This window comes from Chiloscyllium punctatum, chromosome 5 (genome assembly GCF_047496795.1).
Source record: "Chiloscyllium punctatum isolate Juve2018m chromosome 5, sChiPun1.3, whole genome shotgun sequence".
NCBI classification, from domain to species: Eukaryota; Metazoa; Chordata; class Chondrichthyes; order Orectolobiformes; family Hemiscylliidae; genus Chiloscyllium; species Chiloscyllium punctatum.
The window spans coordinates 35,364,031-35,387,325 of record NC_092743.1 but is presented as its reverse complement, the minus strand read 5'-3'; the positions used below and the strand labels follow the sequence as shown (position 1 = coordinate 35,387,325).

General features: G+C 40.2%; 1 protein-coding gene across 2 annotated transcripts in view; it reads left to right on the top strand.

Moving 5' to 3' along the window:
* LOC140476974 (mitogen-activated protein kinase kinase kinase 3-like) overlaps positions 1-23,295 on the top strand; it is a 111,691-nt gene that overhangs the window by 48,720 nt on the left and 39,676 nt on the right. For both annotated transcript variants that reach the window (XM_072570022.1, XM_072570021.1), the window contains exons 4-10: positions 71-111; positions 675-774; positions 1,696-1,809; positions 4,794-4,905; positions 9,066-9,199; positions 12,541-12,614; positions 17,459-17,520. In XM_072570022.1, the coding sequence (XP_072426123.1) occupies positions 71-111; positions 675-774; positions 1,696-1,809; positions 4,794-4,905; positions 9,066-9,199; positions 12,541-12,614; positions 17,459-17,520 (637 nt within the window). The remainder of the gene's footprint in view (positions 1-70; positions 112-674; positions 775-1,695; positions 1,810-4,793; positions 4,906-9,065; positions 9,200-12,540; positions 12,615-17,458; positions 17,521-23,295) is intronic.

Below are 23,295 nucleotides of genomic sequence, written 5' to 3'. Positions count from 1 at the left end.
TTTGCAACCTTGACAAAGGTATTTTGTTTGTGCTGTTGTGGTTCTGATAGTCATTTCTCTGTTTTTGTAGAATGAGGTAAGGATCAAGTTTGAGCATGAAGGAGAAAAAAGGCAAGTTATATTTTTAGTTTATTTAATATGTCTTTGACCAGAACCGTGTATGCATGTATTTATTGGTTTGGCATTTTCAATGGAAACTTGTAGAAGTTAATCAATGAACAAAGTTATGCAAGAAATCAATTATAAAAGAATGTTTCCTCTAATGCTAATGCATATATTGCCTGAATATGCACCTACTAGATTCAAAGTTGAATTGGCCTTACCTACACCCTCTCTCTTAGGCTCTGTAGCGATCTGCACAAATGCTACAATAATACTCTGACTGTGGAATGTGTATAGTCTGCAATTCAGAAATGGAAAATTCCTACCTGTAGGAAAAGATCTTTAAAAAGTTTGTGAACACTCATTGTATTGGTTCACATGATGGTGACCACTTGACCAAGACCAAAAGTATGGGCATCAGTTTGAGATACCAGTAAGGGAAGGAAAAGAACATTGATAGATGTGAAAGCTATTTTACATTTTCTCAAGGTGCTATGAGACCCTTGCTTCATCTTTAAGGGATTAGATGGAATTGTAAATACTTAAATAATCTGGGAATTTATTTTTTAAAGGATCATGCAGTTTTCTAGACCAGTGAAATTGAAAGATATGCTACAAAAAGTCAACGATGCCTTTGGACAGCAAATGGAGCTACACTTCATTAATAATGAGGTACATTTTTCGACTTCATTAATTTGTTAGTTATTAGATTTGTTTTGCACAACAAGCACAGTGTAGGAGCAGTCACTGTGCAACCATTGGATGGTCAGGAATTTCCGAACCAGCATTAGAAACAGCCAGTTTGTAAATATTTACTTCATTCTTTGGTTCTTAAAGTCTTGGCTCACTGGCTGATTGAGTGTCCTGTTTGCTCTCATGTATTTCCCACGTGGCTATGCAATTTCCCTGTATGCTAGTTCTGGTGTTAATGGGATGGCAGGAAAAAAAGAGAATGCTGGCAGAGTTAAGAGAGAAAAAGAAATGCAAAATGAGTGAGAAGCACGAATCACGGAGAAATAAAAGTGAAGGAGGGAATGAAAAGATGCGGAGGTCAAGGGCAGATACCTTAGGTAGGGTGTGCCACCGTTGGTGCTATATGATTCTGTGCCTTTAGGATTTTGAGTGGAGGAGCCCTTCAGATTTGCCATAATAATGTTGGTGTGACAGGCTCAGCTTTGTGGACTGCCCCAGTGTGAAAGAGTTTGAAAACTCATAATTAGATAACTTGGTGTTGGGAACACCATTTGGTCATCACCTCCTCAGACTAAAAATGAAGATTTCATGGCAATACATTTGGAAGGAGTGAGCCAATCGGAGGAATAATAAGGTGTTTTGTGGGGGAAGAAAAGTGACTTTGTACATAATAGGATCCCTTTTTACATTTGTTTTCTTGTGTGTCAGTCCTGATGAATGCATGACAAAAAGCTTGTGCCTTTTTTAATTAGGAATGCTCAGGATTCAGTTAATGAAATGCTTGTGGAGTTTAGGTTTGTTTAAAATGACTCAGAAGAAACAGTGTAGAAAAAGTCAAGACTGAATAATTCTTAGTTATGTACTAATCTATGAACATTGTATTTATAAACTGCCATACAGCTTCGCACTCCACTACGATGCCAAAATGAATTGGACAAAGCAGTTGAGCACTTGGATCTCAATTCTAATATGAAGAGTCTGAGGATTTTGGTTATGCCTCGAAAGAACAGCCATGTGAGTTAGCTTGTATAATAGACACCTTTAACTATACTTTTCTTAAGTCAAAGCTATTAGATAAGTTTAGCTGATCAAACCTAACATCGTTCTTCATGTGAGTCAGGCAGGTGGAACTGAAAGTTGATCAACCGTACCATCTTGCCATTACAATCCTAACATCTTACTATTCACAGAAGTGGTTGTGTTGGGGGCACAGTCTACACAAATAAGCACTGGAGACATTATCATTCTCCTGCTATATCCTTGTATTTTTGCCCATTATCCGTATTCAATAATGGTCCAATGTCTCTCTCAAATTCCTCTGTTGAACCAACCTCCACCATACCTACAGACTGTGCACTCCAGATGCAAACCATGTGTGTGAAAAGGTTTTTCATGTATTAGATTTGCTACTTCTGTAAATTACTTTTAATCTGTGCCCTCTCACACTTGTTCTTTTATTACCAGAAACAGCTCTTTTTCGTCCACTTCAGACCTCTCTCGAGATCCAACATCCACAGCACTACCCTCATCCACTGCTTGTTTACCTTGTCAAAGAACTGAATCACATGGGCTAGACATGACCTGTCCTTGACTGCCATAATGACTGTCTAGTGTTAGTTATAGATTCCTGATTATAGATTCGCCCACAAGATGAAAAATCCTTTCAACATCCACCCAGCCAAGTCCCTCAAGCTCTTGTATCTTTCAATTTCATCACCTCTGACTCTTCTAAACTCCAGAAGATACAGGCCTAGCTTATCTAGTCTTTCCTCAGAAGGCAATCCATTCATTCTGGGTGTTAGTCTAATAGACCTTTGAACTGCTTCCAATGCATTAACATCCTTCTGTAAGTACAGTGATCAGTTCTGTACATGATACTTTAGGTGTGTTCTCCCCAGTGCCTTGTGTAACTGAATATTAACCTCACTATTCTTACATTGAATTACCCTCACAATAAACCAAACCATCTGTTAGCTTTCCTGATTACCTTTGTACCTGCATACTAACCTTCTGTGAGTCATGCAGTAGTACACCAAGTTCTTGACACATCTCAAGAGTTCTGCAACCTCTCACTGTTTAGATAATGTGCTTTTTTTTATTCTTTCTGCCAAAATGGATAATATCACACTTTCCAACATTGTACTCCATTTTCCAGATCTTTGCTAACTCACTTTACCTATTTATGTCATTTCATAGGCTTCTGATGTCCTTTCACAATTAATTTTCCTACCTACCTTTGTGTCACCAGCAAATTTGGTACCATATCTTTGATCTCTTCATCAAAATCACTTACATAAATTGTAAAGAGTTGAGGCCTCAGCACTGATCTCTGTGGGGCCCTACTCGTAACTTCCTGCTAGCCTATTCCTGCTTTCTAATTCCTGTTAGCCAGCCAATCTTCTATCCATGCCAATATGTTATGCCCTATCCCATGAGCTTTTATTTTCTACAATAACCTTTGATGTGGCGTCTTATCAAATGCTTTCAAAAATCTTAAAACAATACATTCACACATTTTCCCCTTTTATCTACAACACAAGTTACTTTTTGTTATAATTCTGTCTTGGAAGGTGGAAGTCATTGGCTGGTCAGCATTTATTGCCCTTCTCTAGCTGCCCTTCAGAAGGTGATGGTGAGCTGCCTTCTTGAACTGCTGCAGTCCACATATTGTAGGTCGATCCACAATGCCATTAGGCAGGAAATTCCAGGATTTTGACTCGGCGACAGTGAAGGAACGGTGATATGTTTCCAAGTGAGGATGGTTAGTGCCTTGGATGGAAATTTGCAGGTGTTCGCATTTATCAGCTGCACTTGTCTTTCTAGGTAGAAGTGGTCTCGGATTTGGAAGGTGTAATCTAAGGGTCACGGGCAAATTTCCACAGTGCATGTTATAGATTATATATACTACTGCTACTGGGCTTTAGTGGTGTAGGAAATGGATGCTTGTGAATGTGGTGCCAATCAAACAGACTGCTTTGTCCTGAATGGTGTCAAGATTCTCAAGTGTTGTTGGAGCTGCACCCAAACAAGTGTTCCATCACACTTCTGACTTGGTCCTTTTTGATGATGGATAAGCTGAACTCCAATAAATTAGTTAAACACTCTGTCCAATGTTTTCATTTCCTTCCTATAGTATGGCACCCAGAACTGGGCACAAAAATGCAACTGAGGTCTAACAAGTGCCCTGTAGAAGTTTAGCACCACTTCCTTACTCTTACTCTCTGGACTCCTTTTATTAGAGCCCAACAGCCCAATAATCTATGCTTTCCACGTGTTCTCCCAACTACAATGACATCTGCACATATACATCTAGTTCTCTCTGCTTCTTCAACCCTTAAAAATTGTTCCCGTTACGTTATATTGTCTGGTCCATGTTCTGGCAACCAAAATACATCTTTTCACATTCTCTGTTTTGAACTTCATCTGCCGCCTGTCTGCCCACTCCATCAACTTCTAGACTTCTTCATTAATATATTCTCCTGGATAATCCATCTCTGTTTCACCATCAGGCAAAGTATTTCCACTCAATCACTATTCCCGAACATATCTTTCAGGTTCAATAATTGTATCAGTTTATGACTCGTCACTCAAGTGTGCTTTCTTTTGTAAATAAGCTAGCAAAAAGACAAGTAATATTGCAGACTCTGTGCCTCTGAGCACAAATACTTAACTGTTGAAACAGCTGCTGAAATCTGCAAATGAGTTTTGCAACAGCAATGTGCAATAGCACCAAGTCCGTGCACTTAACAACAAAAACAGAAAGTGTTGAATTAGGCAGAGTGTCTGTTATCATCTGAATAAAAAAAAGATCAGAAATAGATCCTTCATTAGATCGCAAGGGCCCTCACCCAAAATGTCAACTGTCTTTCAGATGTTGATAGGCTTACTTAGCATTTCCTGTCTGCTTTGATTTCTGTCATCGGCACTTTGTTTTAGCAGCAAAGTTGATAAACCAGAGACAATGTAGTATTTATTTTATTTCTATGTAATTCTGACAGGTGAACTGTAAAACCACAGAGAAGCTGCCTGAAATTAGAATGGCAAAATCTATGGGAGACTTGTTGGGATCATTGTATAACGGGACTGAGCGTCATCGGAAGCTCTCAACAGGTGAGGCAGTTGGTACAATATTGTTGTGTAAGTACTCTCTGAAATAAAACAGTAAAAGTTGGTGAAACCCAGCATCCTCTGGAGAGAGATACGTAGTCCAATATTGACTTGAAATATCAACTCTGTTACTCTCTTCATAGATGCTGCTAAGCCCTCTGAGTTTCTCCAGCACTTCCTATTTTTGTTTCTAATCTCCAGCATCTGCAGTATTTTGACATAGCATGTAATCTGTTCTAGATTACCTGATCCCAGTCAAAGTGACAGTGGTAGAAGTTGATACAATACATCACAGTAGTCTTGGGTCAAGGTGTGGAAAATCAAGTTGTCCTTCATAGATGAGATTGGGATGAGCTTAACTTGCCCCTCACTCCCAAGTGGTGAATCAGTCTACCTCCATATCAATAACAGCCATGTGCAGGAATGAATTAAATCACCATGGAACCTTACTCCAATGAGGAGTCAAAGCTTTCAAGAGCTTGACCCCTACTCGTAAGTCTTAATCCAATTTTTCACTTTAACTTGAGTACAGATCCTCAACCTTCTCCTCGGCATACTTGCAAATCCATTTTGAAATTTCATACGGAAATAATTAAACATCTTTGGGGACGGGTGTCCTAAAACTTCAAGCTGTTGCTATTATAGTAGTTTCTCAATCATGGATTTCCTCCCTTTTCCTTACCTGATTGAAATGACATAATATTACAAATTCAATAGAAAGAGATTCAAACCGCATTCTGTGTTGTATCGCACAGTATACTGGTTTGGGCATAGTTACAATTTTCAGTCCATTTTTCATGAATGTAAATTGTATTTTTCATTCTCATCCAAACTTTTGATGCCTGTTTCCTAACATTTTTCCTGTATCCAAATAAATCTGACCTTGCCAACCCATTATTAACAAGATAACCCTGACTGCTGTAGTTTTAACTCACTTTCTGGCCTTACTGCACACTATTTCTGAAATCTTGTCAAACTCAGAACCCATAGTTTTGGTATTCTGTGCATTTTTCTACCTCAGCATACCTTTCTCATTGGTTATCGAGACTCTGGACTCTGAAACTCATTTCCTCATCACACCTCTTGCCACTTGCAAAAATCCGCTCAAAATAATTCTATGATTCTAAAACAAATCTACTCAGCCAGACTTTCTATGCCATCCTCTGACCTTGTACCTACTTGATGCCCATTCCCAATTTATAAAGTGCTTTTGGATATTTATGACCTCAAAGGGACTAGAAGAATGCAGACTTTTGCAGATATTCATGTTATTAAAAATGTCTGGAATTTGACTGTTGAAGTTAAAAGAACTTCATTAAGGGCACTTAGTGAAAACTGGCTTTTGGCAGTACATAGGTCCTTTGTGAATACTGGTTTCTCTGTCTCCTCATTCCCATCTCCCCATCTGAAAAAAACTGTCGAAGTGAAGCCTATGTTAGGTGGGGGTACAATTACAAAAATAAATTTTCATCAATCAATGCCTTGTCTTGACCCTCCATCTGTCTCTCCCGATAGGGCTTACTTGCATTTTCCAGGAAGCTGGTGCACTCACTTGATGTTCAAACTTGGTCAACCTCACTAAAGCTGAGGAAGCAGGAATGCCCATTATGACAAGTCTTCAGCTTTGGCTCTAACCTTTTTGTAGCAGTAATGCTGTATGGGGAGGGAGCCTGAGGCACCAAACAAAACTGTTAAAGATTTTGTAAACTTTCAAGTGGTTCCTCTAGAATCCACCAGAACAAGTACACTTGGGGCCCAGTATATTTACCAACAAAGTCACTACTAGGGATGTGAATTTTATTGCTGCTGTTTGTAGCTTAGACTGTGCTAGATCCAATTTTAAATGAACAGATTTAGCCTCCAAATGAGTCTGAGGCCAACGACTCATTTGTGTTATCAGAAGACTGACTTGAGTTCGTTATTGTTAATCATGCGCTTCCTGCAACACTAACAGCTTCGGCTAACTTCCTGTACCAGTTCCCACAGAAATCTGTGTACCCTTGTCAGTCTGATCGCAGGCTTGACATTGCAATGCCATTGACTTTTATGACTGCTGAGAGCATGGTTTAACTCTTAACAAAAGATCACTTTAATAGTTCTATTTTTGGATAAGAAAAAGTACCATTTAAATGAACTGTTCTGAATATTATGTGCTGTTTCTGAGCAGTAAAATTGTCTGCTTTGAAAGAAAATATAAACCATTCTCACAACATCAGGATATTTCAAAGCTTCAGAATGCTTTTGAAGTGAAATCACTGTTGCAGGGTTACACAGCAAGGTTCCAAAAACAGCAATGTGATAAATGCCCAAGGCATTTAGTTTTAAAGTGTTTGTCAAATGATAAATATTATAACCAGGATACTAGGGATAATTCCCATGCTTTGCTTCGAAATAGTGAAGCATATCTTTTAGTTGCACCTGAGAGGACAAATATTACACTTGTTTAATGTTTCATCAGACAGACGGAATCTCCAATAGAGTAGTACCACCTCTTTGTACTTCCGAGATGTCTGGGTGGGGAGGACTGAAGTAAGTCATGTGCTTCTAGATTTCCCTTAATGGTTAATCAGGCTGGAGTCAAGCAGAAAGCCTTGTTACTGATAAGCGAAGATTATTTCTTAGGATTCTCAAGACTTCAGCATTCTCATATGAGGAAGTGTTACATTCACAGGAAAAGAATCAAGGTTTCTATTTGTGGATTATTTGTTTAAAATGCATATTTAAAATACAAGTCCATTAAAATTACTGAATAATTCTGGGCACTTAGAAAAGTAGTAATGGACAGTTAAAGCAGATTCCCAGCAAAAAGAGGGAGGATAGGTTTAATGTGGGTTTAATGTAGGTTTTCGAAGAGGTCTTAAAGAGGAGCAAGGGCAACTAGAAACGGCCAATCAGTGACAGCTCTGTCAGTAATATCCTCACCAGAAAATAAATGTTTAAATAAATTGAGGGTAAGAAAATGTGAATATCAGTCTTACCTTTACCTGTTCCAGCTTTTTAAATGATTCTTGTATCGGTGACCCTTCCTGCTAAGCTGAAGCAACAGTATTTATGATATGAGAGATAGCATCCGTGATCTTAATCTGAGCCTGCCTCCTCTCACTTTCACTTTGGTGCATTAGAACAGACTACAAAAGTGTGGTGCTGGAAAAGCACAGCCGGTGAGAGAGCATCCAAGAAGCAAGAGAGTTGGCGTTTCGAGCATAAGCTCTTCATCAGGAATTAGGGGCGGGCCAAGGGGGCTGAGGAATAAATGGAAGGGGGGTGGGGCTGGGGGGAAGGTAGCTAGGAATGTGATAGGTAGATGAAGGTTGGGGGGGGGGGAAATGATGGTGATAGGTCGATTTAGAGGGTGGAGTGGATAGGTGGGAAGGAATATGGACATGTAGGACAGTGCTGAGTTGGAGGGTTAAGGTGAGGGGAGGGGAAATGAGGAAACTGGTGAAATCAACATTGATCCTGTGTGGATGGAGGGTCCCAAGGCGAAAGATGAGATGTTCTTCCTCCAGACCCGCATTCCCTATCACACTTTCTCTGTTTGTTTAGATCAAGGCACCTCAGCGCCATTCAACTATCTACATCTCAAACCCTTGATACCTGTTGATAGCCAAAATCTGTTGGTCTTGCTCTTGAAGATTTCAATTATCCTAGCACCCATAGTCTTTTAGAGTGTGACAAATATCCAATACCCTTTGTTTAAAGCTTTGTGATTTCATTGCTGACTTAGCCTGCCCCGATTTAAGATTTTGCAACTTTGTCCTGGTTTCCATACTAAAGAAATAGATTTTTTTATTGACCCTATTGAAAATTTTTATTAGTTGAAACACTTCTATTCGTTTACCCTTCTTTTTATACTTAATGGACTATAGCCAGGTCTTTCCACATAATTTAGTCCTTTCAGCCTCCCTTAAAGTGAGGTAAAGTCACCATTGTCTGAGTTACTCTTCTATTTGAGAGATGACTAGTGCCTGTTTCACCTGGGCCAGTCTGGTGAATGTGCATTGCGCATCAAACCAACTTAAGATCTCTAACATAAGCCATTTAAAGAGCATGTGTGTTGCTAAGGAAATCTCGAAACTAAATTTTTTTTTTGTTTCTTGCAAAAGTTTTCCTCAAGTCAAGTAAGCTCCCTTTTGTATTCTAATTCGTTCTACTTGCTACAGGTTCCCTACACACGGGACGTAGCTCACCTCCACCCGGCAGTGTTCCTGATGGACAGCAGCAGTTCGTACGGCAAGGATCTTATGCCAGTATCCACAGCGAGGGAGAATTCATCCCAGAGTCATTGGAACAAAGTGTAAGGGTCATTTCACCTCCTGAATTGCTCGGTGTTACATAAGGATGTTGGAGATACTTGATCATGCCTGGTGAAAGTACATTTCTAGGTGCAATAGGGAAAAAAAACCTCAATATTCTCTTGTCTTAAAGTGGTAAATGCATGAGTTAATAGTTTAAGACTCTGAGGAAGGGATTTTGATGAAAATCATGTTGGGAATTGTTGGCATTGGCTGATGGTATAAAACAGGCAATTCCTAAGACGAACTCATCTCTGATTTTAATACATTTCTGCTGATATTAGTTTCTATTAAACACAATTGGGAACAAATGTATAAAAAGTTGTTGATTCCATATTGCCTGTTTTACATACAGCTGTAAAACAAACCTTATCCCTGCTCCATGGGGATGAATTGTTCTTTAGTTTCATGGTAAATTGATGTTCTGATGCAGTACCTCATTTTCAACAGACCTATCCTTCCTGGTTTGGAAAAAAAATGTACTTAGTATCAATATTCACCCATTAAAATGGAAGGTGATGCATAATTTGTGGTGGTGTAATGCAGGGAAAATCAGATGAAATGTAAACAGTTTATGAAGATTTTCTAATCTGATCTGAATCCAGCTTCTTTTACACTTGTTCACTCACAATATTGTGCCAGTTTAATGAAATTGTGTTTATAGTTGGATGTTTTGGCTGCACAAATTTAGGCAATTATCCATTGTTTCTTTCCATTGAATGGAAAATCATGGCAAGGGTGGCCCTGAAATCTAGAGATGCAGCCCCTGTGAGGTGGCAGGCTTGGTTTGAAAAGGGCACCTAATTAGTAGGGGAGGTGCCATGGTCAAATTCCACCACCTTTCCACCTCTACCAGAATTATATTTTTGCTGGAAGGCCCATGGTGTCCATCCTGAGGCCCTTGAGTTACCAGTTAAGTGCCACTTATAGCCCTCCACCCATCATGCCTCTCCATCAACCTCAGCAAAATGAAGGAGCAGATCATTAGCTTCAAGAAATGGGGCGGAGGGCACACCCCTGTCTGCATCAATGATGCTGAAGTGAAGTTGGTCAAGAGTATCAAGTTCCTGGGAATGATGATCAACAATATGTCTGATCCACCCACGTTGAAATGACGGTCAAGAAAGCACAACAATGTCTCTACTTTCTCACCAGGCTAATGAAATTCAGCATGTCCACAAGGACTCTTAGCAATTTTTATAGATGCACCATAGAAAGCATCCTATCTGGATGCATCATAGCATGGTATGGAAATTGTTCTTCCCAAGACTGCAAGAAAGAGAGTGAAGAGCACAGCCCAGTCCATCACGCAAGCCAACCTTCCATACATTGACTCTACCTATACTTCCTGCTGCCTTGGGAAAGCGACCAATATCATCAAAATCCCCTGCTACCCTGGTTTACCCTGGTTATATTCACTTCCATTTTCTTCGGTCGGCACAAGATATAAAAGTTTGAATATCCTTACCAGGATATTCAAGAACAGTTTCTTCCTCACTGTTATCAGACTTTTGAATTGACTTCTCAAGTATTAATTCTGATCACTCTCCGCATCTTCTCTGTGGTTGTAACACTATTCTGTTCTGCTACTGTGGTGCAATCTGCCTGTATAGCACACAAAACAACACTTTCCACTGTTTCTTAGTACATGTGACATTAGTAAATAAGTTAATCTATCAACTCTCCCACACATTCCCCTGCACCCACCCTGCCACCCCCCTCCCGCTGTCTTCAAGTGGACCTATTAGCATGAAGCATTCCCAAAAGCTGATGACCTCTCAGCAGCTTGTCCCTTTGGGCAGTGTGGGAGTGTGACTCCTAGGATTCCAGGATATGGTCTTCTATCAGCAACCATGGCCTTCTATGTGGGGCTTCTAAGCTATTCCTTCTTGTTGGCCAACATCTCTCATTGGGTGGGACTCCCCAAGGTCTTGATTCAAGACAGAAATGCAGGCTCCACCTTTTATTGTAGGTGCATTCCCCACCCCCAACTTTCAACCTTCAAGTTCTTTTCTTCATTGTAGTCCATGTCAATCCCATCAGCTTGGACTCTCCCATGTTCCAACTCAACCCTTTTATTCATTTATTCATCTCTCTGATTGTTCCGAGCCGAAGCCTATCATCTAGTCATCTCCAACATAGTAATCCCTATTTGAAGCCAAGGCGGTGGTGATTGTTGACAATCCCCTTCCTGTAGTACCCTATTCCCTCATATGCTAATATTGACGTATTTAATTTACATCAGAGGTATCCCGTTTGGTATTCAAGTGATGTCATGTGCTTTCTTGGAAATAATGCCTTGAGTTCACTGTTCCAAATGACTTTCTGACCTATTTTAAAAAGTACAGAACTGAAACCACACATCTATTTTACCTCAAGTGCCAAATAATATAAATATATTATTTAACTACTGCGCATTTGCTTATACTGTACCTGAATATGATGTACACATGGAGCAATCCATCAAATTCCTGCCGATCCTTGTCCTCTTCTTTCTGAGTAAGAGTAGCACATGTTGAAAGTCTGGCAATCATTTAAGGAATGGAACTTTATTTACACTTCACTAACAAAGAGGAAGGCAGAGATTGCTCTGCGCAAAAGTTATCATTTCAGGTGTTTAGAAAAGTTTCCAAGCTAGTATGGGGTATTGTTTTTTTTTAAAGATTACTCAGGTGGGTTGAAGCAGTAGCTTCCTGCATTTTTGCTTACATGATGTCTGGAGCTACAGATTGTATTGGTAGAGGCTCCAACCTTTATTTATCACACAGCTGTCCAGGAATCTCTTCCATTCTTATTGTCTGCCATTGGCATGTGTTGGACAGAATAATCTACCTATCTGGCTGGGTTATGAACTTTCCTTGACCATCAGGTCCTGGGGTAGAATTTAAACTCAGAACTCTTGATTGAGAAGCGGGGATAGTATCCACTGCACCTCTGTAGCTTGTGTGTGTGTGCCCCTTTAAGGAGACATGACGAAATAAGCAGTGGCTTACTCACGAGTGAAGACCATTTGTTTGCTGGGTTTTGTTGCTATAGCTCCACTGTTTGCAGAATCACCGTGGGGAAACTGTAACTCAAGCAAGGTAAGAATATTACTATTGCATTGGCACTGGTCTTAATCTATTGGAAAGGAATGTATAGATATGCACAGCTGCATCCTTTTATTTCACTGGATTTTTTCCAAGGTTAAAAGGTACAGCCATTTTCTGTTGATATTAGATTCTACATTTATTCCCATACGTTATAGTATGAAATCAGACTTTTGTTTGGACTCTGTAGTTGTTCTGACTGCAGTTTCACAAAGTTGGCTTTTTTCAAAGTTTGCTATTCTTCTTAACTACAGGTTTTGGATCCGTTCAGCAGTGCTGAGGCATCGTTATCTGGAAGTTGTCAGTCGCTGGATAGATCAATAGACAGGTAGACACTTGCAGCTGTGAAAAAAATGATTGAGTAATGTCAATATATTTGTGGATAGTCCTTTATTAAGAGAAGAGATAAGAGCTTTGCTTCCTATTCTCTTGTTTAGCTTGGTTCATATCAGTTGCATGAACCCAATCAAATTTGTAATTTCAGCTGATGCTAATGTATAGCACTGAGGGAGTGATGAACTGTTGTAAGTGCCATCCTTTGAACAGAACATTAAGTTGAGGTGATAGCTACCTGTTCAATTTGGAACTAAATCCTGTATATTAAAAAAAAGACATATTGAGCACTGATGAGATCATGTCGATCAAAAGCTGTGCCCATCTAAACTTATTGACGGTAGAAACATTGCACTATATTTTCTGAGGAGAGGCTAACTTGAAAATGTTGTCACTCTGTTCTTTCCTTTTGACCCATCGAAGGGTTGCATGTTTCTGGCAGAAGATCCTTCCAAATTCAGAGCTGCACTTGCACATTCTGACAGTCCCTTCATCGTGTAGAATAGTCAGGGGAAGGTAAACCCTGCCCTCATTTTTCTCAAAGCAGTCAGTTGGTGTGTCCTGTAAGTTAAAGATCCAGTATCACAGATACTCACTTTGACAGCTGCTATGAATTGGTAAATACATAAAGTAGGAGAGAGGCTAGTGCTGGGAGGGCAGCATGGCAAGTGAGAAGGGTTCCAGGCCAGTAGGGTACCATGTGGGTAGGGGTTAATGTGCTGGGGGAAGGGTGCCAGGCTAGTATACTAGAGTGCAGTTTGGCAAGCAGAGCAGGTAAATGATGGAGTATTTAGGGTATATCAAGGTAGTTGGGTGATACTAGTTGGCGGGGGTGGGGGGGGGGGGGGGGTGGAGAAAATGCCCAGCAGTGGGGCAGCATAGCAGAGGGAGTCAGATCTGGTGACTGGACAGGCATGGTCAGGTCCAGCAGTGTGGGAACATTGGTTTGGTTCCAGCAGCTATGGAAGGGTCATCACCTCCAAAGCGAAGAAGGGGAAGCTGGGGTGCGGAGTGTGGATAAAGGGTTTGTGTCCAAAAGCAGGGAGGAGGGCCTAGGTTTTGGGATGACTTTGGGTCCCAGGCATAGAGGGTCGGGCTTTGGGTCTGGTCACTGGTGTGTGTCAGGTCCCAGGAATAGAAAAGGCTGTTGGGTCTGGAGGTGGTTGGTGTGGTTGGGTTGTGGGAATCCACAGGATCCCCACGTGCAGTTTCCATATATGCTTCAGAAATAATAGTCTGGTCAATTGGAAAATCCAGGCTATTATTCTCAATGGTATGTTAAATTTTTATATTTATTAGTGACCTGGGTATTCTAAAGACTGTTTGTCACAGTCAGGTTGGGATGGAGGATCTGTACTGGATATGATTGCCAGGGGTTCAGGGAGGTGCCGGGGGTGGGGAGGCTGTTAATCAGTGAGTCAGAGAATCGGTTTAAAGCTATCCAGGAGCTAGTCTAGATTTTTCATCCTCTAAACATCTGCGTAATTATTAGCTTAACTGAGCTGGAATCTTTTGAATTCTTCAGTTTTAATGGACTCTTTGAATGGTTTCTAGTTGCCAGGAAATTGCCCGGGAAATTGAATTTTCTACTGCATCTGGAAAAATGTCAGATTGTCAGGCTCTGTACTGTCCTCAGACTTCTGTTCTTTGGAAAACGGGATTGTCAATCCCTTGAATGTGTTCCATTTGTTTAGATCCTGGCTGCTCTGTATGTTAACTCCATTAACCCACCTGGTTTCCTAACTTTTAATGTCCTTGACTATAAGCCTTACTTTGCTTTTTAATGTAGCTTTAACAGTTTTTTTTCTGGTGAAGGGGTTCAAGATTTCCCCTACTCTTTGTGTGAAGGAATGCAGTCTAAAATCATCTCCAATTTTATGGAAATAGCCCTTTATTTTGGATTCTTCCTTGGAAAGAAAAACATTTTTTTGTCTAGCCTATCAAGTCTTTGAATCATCTTAAATACTTATGTTTGCTCACCACTTTTATATATTCAAGCAAATTTCACGGAGATGTTCTTCTGCCTTAACACCTAACTCCAGTACAGCTCTGATGAAGCCGTATCTCTCACTTCCAATGCCAATGCATCATTTCTGAGGCATGGTGACTGGAACTTAATGAAGTTATTCAGCTAGGATCTAACCAAAGTTCTGTACAGCAATAGCATAACTGCCATCCTCATCTTCACACATTTCAACAGTTTGTTTTGTTTGTTGATGGAATGTGGCCACCACTATCAAGATCAGTCACCCGTAATTGCCCTGGAGGTTAAATGCTGGAATATTTGATGCGTAGGAGAATTCTAAGATTTTAAACCGGCAATGTGTCGTCAGGGTGGTGTATGCCTTGGGGGTATCATTTTGCAGTGAGGCAGTCCCATGCAGCTGCTGCCCTTGTTCTAGATGATGGAAGTTGGAATTCTGAAAGGAACTGTCAGAGGAGTCTTGATAAGTTGGTACACATGGTTGCCACGTGAGTTGGTGATGAAGTGTGGATAGGGTGTCATTCAAGTGGCTGCTTTATCTTGGATTGTGTCAACCTTCTTAAGTGTTGTTGGAGCGATATCCATCAAGTGTTCCACTACACTTGCAGATGGTAGTCAGACTGGGTGAGGTAGTTGCTCACTGCAGTGTTCCTGGCCTCTGACTTGCTCTTGGAGCTGCATATTTATATGATTGGTCCGGATCAGTTTTTAGTCAGTGGTAACTTTCAGTCCGTTCATAGTTTGTGTGATGGCAATGCTATTGTATATCCAGGTTAGATTCTTTCTTGTTGGAAAAAGGTCATTGCCTAGCACTTGGGAGGCACTAAAGTTGGATGTTGTCCAGGCCTTGTTCACAAATGATGCGCAGTCATCAGTGAACATCCCCACATAGATCATACAGCATGACTACAGACCCTTTGACTCAACTTATCCATTCTGACTCGGTTTCCTAAACTGAACTGGCCCCATTTGCCTGCATTTGGCCCATATCCCTTTAAATCCTTCCTGTCCATGTACCTACAAATTTACCTTCATGCGTTTTAAGACCTTCAACACCACCTATTTGTAATACGAACAGTTTTCAAGACTTCTGATTGTATGATGAAGGGAAGATCATAAAGATGAAGCAACTGAGGATGGTTGGGCCAAGGGCACTACCCTGAGGAACCCCTGCAGAGACATGCTGGAGCTGAGATGACTGACCTCCAATAACTACATCTTTCTTTGTGCTATGTATGACCCCAGCCAGTGCAGAGTTTGCCCTGACTCCAGTTTTGCTGGAGCTCTTTGATGCTACATTCAGTGCCTTTGATGTCATTCTCACCTCCTCTTTTTACCAGATGCTTCTGACAACTCCCTTAACAGTTACATTTAGTTTATGCACAGTCTTACCTTTAAAAATACCAAAGGACGCTTTGTCTCCCACAGCAGTATCGCACCTCCCTTAACAATGTCCCAGTACTACAACCGAAAGGGTCCTCTACCTAGCAAAAATGCTTTCCAAAGTTTATATTTGCACTTAACTGTTCTAATGTGGACCAGATTTCCCATCCTAGGCGGCGAAATTAAGAGATAACTGGTGATGTTTTATATGGCCAGCTGTCTCTGCAAACCTGCAATTTGAAGCCCCCCCCTGCAATTCTCCACATATGTCAAGAATTGTAGGTGCAATGTGCTGGTTGGGAAGTCCAGATCCATGCCTCCAAAAAATGTGGTCCACAGTATTTGTTCCTCCTCTTACCTTGAGGTGTTGTTGGATAAGAATAGAAATATTCTTAGGGTTGAATAAAGAAGACAAAAAGGACCAAATTTTAGATATTTTTATTCAATCTGTTCAGCCATCTTGTGACACATCATTGCAACAGGTGGGATTTGAACCGAGGCCCTCTGGCTCAGTGGTACAGTACTGAAGAGCACCTAGGACCAATTTATATGCTAATTCCATCTACCAGGAGGCATTGATTCAAGACTTGCTTTGATTCCGTAGGTGGTATCAGTTATCACCATTTGGCCTTCCTCATGAGGGAGCAAATCAGTAGGCAACAGATTGGAGGTGGTGTGGGGTATTTCAGTTGAGTCCACATTTGTCCTCATGTAACTTTGTGGTAATGAATCATTGGACAGGAATAAACAATGAGAACCCTGGATAGGCTTTTTACTATTTCTCTCTCTCTCTCTCTCTCTCTCTCTCTCTCGAACTCCTTTCTTCCCAGTTACATGCTGCAAGAGTCTGAAATTATTAACAGTCAGATTAACTGATTGATGTGTATAATAAGATCCGTGTCCTGTGATCTTGCCCCACTAGCTATCTGATGAAGGAGCAGTGCTCTGAAAGCTAGTGCTTCCAAATAAACCTGTTGGAGTATTACCTGGTGTTGTGTGATTTTTAACTTTGTTCACCCCTTCCACCGGCACTTCCACATCATAGGAATTTGAAGATACGTCATGACCGCCCTTATAGAGACTATCATTGACTATTATAAAATCAAGGAAAACTGCTGTCTGTACATGGTCATGTACATATGATTGCTCACCCACAGCAACAGAAAAATCCTTAACTATCCTCTGAAATGGCCCAAGCGAGGCCTCAGTTCAAGGCCACTTAAAGATCAGCGCACATCCCACAAAGGGTTAGTCAGTCACTGGATTATTTGAGCAAATCCTTTGCAATACATTTCAAATTCAATTGTAACTTCACTTTGATGGTACCTAATCATCATATGAATTCTTACCAAGGATTTAAAAGCATCAAATAATAACAGAATTTCAGTCAATTACTGTAAATTAAGGGCTTGAAGTCAAATATTTTGATTTCTAAACTCTTTGTATGCTTTCATTATTTTCAAAATTCATAGCCCATCCTTCACCCAGCCTGGAATTGCAAAGAGTTATACCGATGAATGCTTCAACTTCAAAGGTAAGAATTTCATATGAACTGCCTCCCATTACTGTGGGTTGCAAAAAGGTAAATCAAAATTAATATGAGAGAACATGTTTCAGTACCTTACTTTAAGGTAGGGTATGGTTACAAAATGCTCTGTAGTTATTTGAGAACCAGTAAGATACTCAGGTGATGGGTAAGTTGGTTTGTGTAGAAGGTTGAGATGGGTTGTCTGAAGGACCTGCATTATTGGGATGGGGTTGTTTAAATATGTTGATAATGAGGAAAACATAGTCGAGGCGAAGAGTAATTCATCTACACAGAGGTGATGGTGGTGATCCATGTACAATAACATGATGCCCCATGTTGAGATGATTGTAATTAAAGCACTTGAAAGGTGATGAGCTGAGCGTCAACTTTGACAGGCCAACAGTGGCATTGGTACTGTCCAATGAATCTGAATAGAGGATTACTTACCGCCAATGTTTCCATGCCTGTCTTGAATTATCTGCAAGATCGTGGTGGTTGAGCTGCCTTTGTGAACTGTTGCAGTCTTTATGGTATCAGGTTCTACAGTGTTATTGGAGAGAGAACTTCAGGAATTTACTCAACAACACGAGGAAATGAAGATCTATTTTCAATCAGATATTGTGCAGTTTGGTGAGTAGCTTTTAGGTGGCTGATCCAGATAAGTTTCTAGATTAAGGGAATGCTTTAATATGTCCAAGTTGTTATTGCATTGATCCTGACAAACTTTCCATTTAATTAGATACACTGACGATTTGGTGGTGGAAAGTTTTTTTTTAAATGTGCCTGAGGAATGGAAGGCTCTTTTTGAGCACTGATAGTGTCTTTACATCTGAGCTGGGGTCCTAGGTTCAAGTCCCACCTGCTTCAGTGGTGTACAATACTATCTCTGAACAGGTTGATTTGAAAATATCTGCCATGACGAATAGGTGGAAGGGGACTTTATGGCACAGTGGTAATGTTTCAGGGCCAGGAAATCCCACCTGCTCCAGATGTGTGTCATTACAAGCCTGAACAGTTAGAGTAGAAAATATCCTGTTTTTATTCTTTTTTGACTTTCTCTCAGCAGTTTGATGTAACTGCGGGGCTTCTTATGCCATTTCTGTAAACAGTGAAAAGTCAACTACAATACTTTGGTGTGGGGTCACATGTAGGTCAGGCCAAATGTAAGTGACGGATCACCTTCCATAAAAAGTGCTAATGAACCAGATTGGCTTTTCAGCCAACTTTTTTAAAATTTGGAGTTGTTTTATTTTTCCGATTTTTTTTTTTCCAATTAATTGTATTCAGTAGTAGAATTTAATTAATTTAGTGTCCAGTTTAGTCCAGGCCACTGGAATATTAGCACCTATGACAGTAGGGTGGATTTGGCAATGGTGAGGCTGAAATAAGAAGTTAGTCAGGCTGATCACCTGTGGTTCATCTCAATCTCTGTCAAATTCTCACTTAACAACCATACCTGAAAATTTCTCAGACGTGGTCATAATTGTAACCAAGAGCAGGAATTCTATTTTATTTAATCTTTCCTAAATTGAAAAACAAAATGTCTCCTAAAACTGATCCAACTTTTTTTTTAAAAGCCAGCTAACAGTACAAGCTAGGAATTAAATCTTGACCTTGTGACACAGCGGTAGCATCCAGACCTCTGAACCAGAAGGTCTGGGTTAAAGTTCCACCTTCCTTAGATATGTCTGAAGAGGTTTCTTTTTTAGATTACTTACTTACAGTGTGGAAACAGGCCCTTCAGCCCAACACGTCCACACCGACCCTCCGAAGAGCAATCCACCCAGACCCGTTCCCCTGCATTTACCTCTTCACCTAACACTACGGGCAATTTAACATGGCCAATTCACCTAACCTGCATGTTTTTGGACTGTGGGAGGAAACCAGAGCACCTGGAGGAAACCCACGTTGATCAAAAATATTTTAAACATTGCCCTCATTGGTGTGATTGCACCAGCACCATGCATGTGCTAACAAAACTGGTGAGAGAGTCTCTTAATCTGAATTTGAGAATATTCAACAAAGACAGAAACCGCTATAACGATAGACTCCCATTGATAGTCAGTAACCTGTTTACACTGACAAACCAGACTTAAACATGAAGATTAAATTGGAGAGGTTATTCAAAAGATGCTGACGTTTGACGCACTGTTTCTCAGCAAGGAATTGCCTGTTGGCTGGGAATGGAGGGACTGGGATAAATATTTTGACAGATTGATTTCAGATCAAATTATTGCTTCACGAACATGTGTATTGTATCAACGTACTAAAGAGAACTCCACCCAAGAATTAGTGACCATAATTAAGTCAGTATGACTTTTCATGCTTTTAAATCAGACTGACACAAGGGTAAGTGCTCATTTTTATCTGGCACGAATAAAGCACTTACAATTAATTAGCATATTCAACATGGAAAGTATCCCAAAATTCTAAGCAGCTGGGAATATAACCCAAGTAGAAGGAAACATGACGTTTTGCTGGTTTTTTTTCAGAATAACCTTGAACTAAAGAAAAAGAATTCTGACTACAGGGAATAATCAGAATTTTTCAGATTTTGTCCCCTTCCATTATATCATTCAGTTGTGTTAAACCTGTACTAACAAAAGCACAGTACCTTAAACTTAATTTTAATCAAGCCTGGATTATTTGTGAGTATTGTTAGTGGAAAGTAATGCAAAAGACAATATTTTCTCACATTCTCATGATCTGTCATTCCATAGAACTTGACAAAAATACATTCTAATTCAATGCAGGGAGGTTTTGCCAGTTCTAGGCAAGCTGCTCAATTTGGGATTCAAACTAATGTTGTGTCTTACTCTTACGTACACAGACTAGATCTGTGGCTGGAGTCATACTGAACACGAGGAAGATGGCTGTGATTTTTTTACAGGTCAATCATTTCAGCTCCGGAGGTTCCTCAGGGCAATGAAAGAAAAATGCTGCAGACTGGAAGTCTGAAATAAAATGAGAAAATCCTCAAGAAATTCAGCAAGTCTCACAGCACCTGAGGAGAGAAAAGCAGAGTTAACAGAGGGTGGCACAGTGGCTCAGTGGTTAGCACTGCTGCCTCACAGCACTAGGGTCCCAGGTTCGATTCCAGCCTCGGGCGACTGTGTGGAGTTTGCACGTTCTCCCTGTGTCTGTGTGGGTTTTCTCTGGGTGCTCCGGTTTCCTCCCGCAGGCCAGGTGAATTGGCCATGCTAAACAGCCCATAGTGTTACATGTATTACTCAGAGGAAAATGGCTCTGGGTGCGTTACTCTTCGGAGGGTTGATGTGGACTGGTTGGGCCGAAGGGCCTGTTTCCACACTGTAGGGAATCTAATCTATCATTTTGAGTCCAATAAAACTCTTCTTTTGAACTGATTGGGGCTGGAAAATAGCACATTTTAATGCTATTGAGAGAGAGGAAGAAGGTGTGGGTGGAATAGCCGATGATGGTACAAAAGAGAAAAAAAGTGTGCTAGTGGTGATAAAAGAGCTATTAAGGTATAAAATAATTATAAATGGCGTGTAAAGGAACGAATGGGTTTGTTCTGCAAAAAACAAAGATAACAGGATATGGTCAGGGTGGGGGTCTGCGTTGTAATTGAAATGGAGAACAGAATTCACACTCTGAAGTTTTTGAACTCAATGTTGAGTCCTAAAGGCTAAGACTATAAAACATATGAGCAGAAACAGGGCAGTCAGTATACTGAGTCCATTCCAGCATTCAGTGAGATCATGGCTGATCTGCAAGTCCTCATCTCCACTTTCCTTTTTCAAATTGACCTTGGTTCCCATCATGATTATGAAACTATTTCAGCCTTGACCTTAATGAAACAATCTTGACAGCTCTCTGCAGTAAAGAATTCCACAGATTCACCACCCTCTGGGAGTAAAGTTGCCTCCTCACCTCTGACTGAAGTGGGAAACCCCACCTCTGAAATGTCTTCTGGTCCTGGGTTCTCCCACTGGGGGAAGAAACCTCTCCACATCTACCCTGTCAAACCCATCATCATCTTGGGCTTGTAAATCCCACCGTGAAAAGTTGCATAATTGACTTCACCCAATCTGATAACTTCAGCAGGAAAACATAGAGTGGCATGAAGCTGCTGGGTTGTTGAAATAGTTTCATCAACAGCTTTCATTGGAGAAGGGAACCAACCATTCCTACAGAGTAATAACATAGAGAACTGCGGATACTGGAGATCTGAAACAAAACCCCAGAAATTTCTGGTGAAACTCAGCAGGTCTGGCAGCATCTGTGGGAAGAAAGCCGAGTTAATATTTTGAGTCTGGTGACTGTTCTTCAGAATGGTTCTGATGAAGAGTCACTGCACTCAAAATGTTAACTCTACTTTCTTTCTACAGATGCTGCCAGGCCTGTTGAATTTCACGAACAATTTCGATTTTCATTCCTACAGAATATGGCCCACACATGATTGCAGTCCACACAATACTGTCACTTGTTAATGGCCTCTGAAACGGCATACCGAGCTTTTCAATTGTACTGACAATCACTATGAAGAGCACACCACCAGTTTGTGAAGTTAATTAATAAAAGTGGGTCAGCCAACAATGCCCACATTCTGCAATTAAATATATTTAAATTGTTTGCTGTGTCATAGAACAGGATAGCATAGTACAAGCCTTTCAGCCCTTGATGTTGTGCTGACCTTTTATCCTACTCTAAGATTAAACTAATCCACATACTCTTCATTTTACTATCATCCATGTGCCTATCCAAGTGTCGCTTATGGTTGACTTCTAACTGCCCCCTGAGCAAATACAGATGAGCAATGAATGCTGGAATGGTAATGACAGCCACATCTTATGAATGAATAAAATAAAACTGAGTATTTGTCGACAGGGATACAAATGGTTTTAGGATGTTTCAATTTTTTTTCTCTCTCCCTTCTCATATAATCTTTATGATTTTTCACACCCTTTTGCTATTACACTGTCCTGTGATTAAAGTCTGGTTTTCCCATTTATACATTTTGGATTTGAGTTGAAATACCTGCACCCAAGTTGCCAGAAACGTCTTGCAGACCTGGATTCCAATTGTAAGGAGTCTGAGTATAAATATTTTGACACATATGAGCAATAACACTGGGCTACCCAGCCATATGCAAACCTCCTGAAATAATTTTTAAAAACATGTGTTTTTCAACAGTTTATCTCTGTTTTCCACTGATTATTTTGGTTTCTTCTGTTACAGTTTCAGAAAGATCTAAAGTAATAAAAATACCAGATAAATCTTTTCAGAAATAAAAAAACTTACAATTTATGAGTTCTAGATAGTGATCACTTAAATTCAAAAAGGAACCCAATGAAAATAATGTGATGTTGCTTTAGACACAAGTGTCATATGTATCATAGAGCTGGAACAATCTGCTGATTGGCTCTGGTCCTCTAGGGATGCATGAACCTTTCTCAAATTCAGCTTCCTTGGCTCTGATGTAGTACAGACTGACGTTTAGAAAATGGAAATATTTGAAGTGTACATTAAAGACAGCTTGCTGATAAGATTACAACATTGAGCTAAATTCACAGAGGCTTACATTCCTAAACACCCATGTGAGCAAGAGTTCAAAATGTTGAACAAATAAGCAAATGATCATTTATTTCATTGTCCTCTACTTCCTCTCTGTCTCCATTGAATAGACTTTTAAGTCAATTATTGATAACTGATCGGTGTAAGTCAACTCAAACCAGGTTTTGGTAATGGAGGAAGTGAAATGCTATGTTAGCTTTGCTCATTTTTTAATTGAAATATTAAATTATTCTATTAGAAATT